The following is a 2,050-nucleotide window of genomic DNA, read 5'->3' as shown; positions in this document are numbered from 1 at the left end:
AGGGAGGTAGAGGTAGAGCAGAGAGGAACACAGAATTGAGCAAAGAGTCCCAGAGCTGAAGCTAGAGGACCTGGAATAAAGTCAGGCTTGACCAGTCACTATCTGTATAACTTTGTCAATTACTCTCTCAATTCCCCTAATTGCAAAACAGGGAATAATAGTATCTATACTACCTAAACCACAAAGCTGTGATGATGGAAATGCACTTTTAGCCAAAAAGTGCTATGCAAATGTTAAGTGATGATCATTGTTATCATGCACTATGATGTTCCTGAAATAAACATTTAGCACCCAGTAGAGGGGATGGTTTTTAATGCTAATCAATCAACAGACCATTACTATGTGCCAGGCATCTCACTTACGTATTCAAAGCCAATTCACTGGGGCCTCCTTTGACCCAAGGAAGTGATGACAGATGAGGATCCACAAGCCAACTTGAATGATTGCTAAGAAGAAAAAGAAGGATAAAGATGGAGCTTAGTCAGCAACAGCATATTTAAAATGGGCAACAGCTCTGGCTTTCAAGACTCTGATTCCACAAGTTTCTATTCCTCTTTTTTTCTACTTTTGCAGATGTCACAAGGGACAGAGATAGAGAATCACACAGCCGTGACTGAGTTCTTCTTCTCTGCATTCCCTGATTTAGAGGAAGGAGGCCTCCTGTTCTTCATCCCTCTGCTCCTCATTTATGGATTCATCATTACTGGGAACCTGGTGATCTTTATAGTCATCCAGCTGGATGTAGCACTCCATACCCCAATGTACTTTTTCATTAGTGTCCTCTCCTTCCTGGAAATCTGGTACACCACAACCACCATCCCCAAGATGCTCACCAACCTGATCAGTGTGCAGAAGACCATCTCTATTGCTGGGTGCCTCCTGCAAATGTATTTCTTTCACTCTCTTGGGATCTCAGAAGGCTGCATCCTGACTGCAATGGCTGTAGACAGATATGTTGCCATCTGTAAGCCCCTTCACTACCCAACTATTGTGACGCCTAGGCTGTGTGCCCAGCTCACTGCTGGCTCTTGCTTCTGTGGCTTCCTCCTTGTGCTCCCTGAGATTGTATGGATCTCCACCCTGCCCTTCTGTGGTCCCAACCAGATTCACCAGATCTTTTGCGATTTTACCCCAGTGCTAAATTTGGCCTGCACAGACACCTCCCTCGTAGTCATTGTAGATGCCATCCATGCTGCAGAGATCCTGGCCTCCTTCCTGGTCATTGCCCTGTCCTACATCCGGGTCATTGTAGTGATCTTGAGTATCCCTTCAGTTGAGGGGCGCCACAAGGCCTTCTCTACTTGTGCAGCACACATTGCTGTCTTCCTGTTGTTCTTTGGCAGTGTGGCACTCATGTATCTGCGTTTCTCGGCTACCTACTCTGTGTTCTGGGATACAGCCATTGCAATCACCTTTGTCATCCTTGCCCCTTTCCTCAATCCCATCATCTACAGTTTGAGAAACAAAGACATGAAGGAGGCTATCAAGAAGTTTCTCTGTTCTCAGAAGTGAGGTGAGAAGGCTGAAGGTTAATTCTAAATTATGTGATTTTTTTATCCTTCTGGAAGTGCTTTGGTTTTTTTTTTCATTTTTGCTTTATGTTTCTCATCGTATTATGTTCTCTTATTCTTGTTGTGGTTGAAAAGGAGCTACGACCAGGCTATCACTATGGATTCTGTTGTGTTTCATTATATTTCATCATACACTGAACACTGAAAGGGACCTTAGAAACCCTCCAACCCCTTTATTTTTCAGATGAGGAAATGGAACCAGAGAGGCTGTCACTTATCTAAGATCACACAGATAAGTAAGTGTCAAAAAAAGATTGTAGAAAGAGAAAATAATAAATATTGCAGTGACTATGGGGAAATGGACACACTGGTTCACCGTGGGAGTACCTGTGACTGGGTGCAACCTTTCTGGAAAGAGTTTTGGAATTATACACTAAAAGTTACTAAATAGTTCATTCTCTTTGACCCAGCTATACCATTACTATGCTGCCTTAAAATAAAGACAGAAGTTGTAAACTAAACATTAAAAATCTAATTTT

The 2,050-nt window shown here is 42.8% G+C and overlaps 1 protein-coding gene across 1 annotated transcript; it reads left to right on the top strand.

Moving 5' to 3' along the window:
- The first annotated feature begins 573 nt into the window (after positions 1 to 573).
- On the top strand, positions 574 to 1,512 carry LOC118848566 (olfactory receptor 6K6). The gene has a single exon (XM_036757504.1). It carries the CDS (start codon positions 574 to 576, stop codon positions 1,510 to 1,512), a length of 939 nt encoding a protein of 312 aa, XP_036613399.1.
- Positions 1,513 to 2,050: the final 538 nt, after the last annotated feature.

This window comes from Trichosurus vulpecula, chromosome 4 (genome assembly GCF_011100635.1).
Source record: "Trichosurus vulpecula isolate mTriVul1 chromosome 4, mTriVul1.pri, whole genome shotgun sequence".
Lineage (NCBI taxonomy): Eukaryota > Metazoa > Chordata > Mammalia > Diprotodontia > Phalangeridae > Trichosurus > Trichosurus vulpecula.
This window is presented reverse-complemented; position numbering and strand designations above follow the sequence as displayed.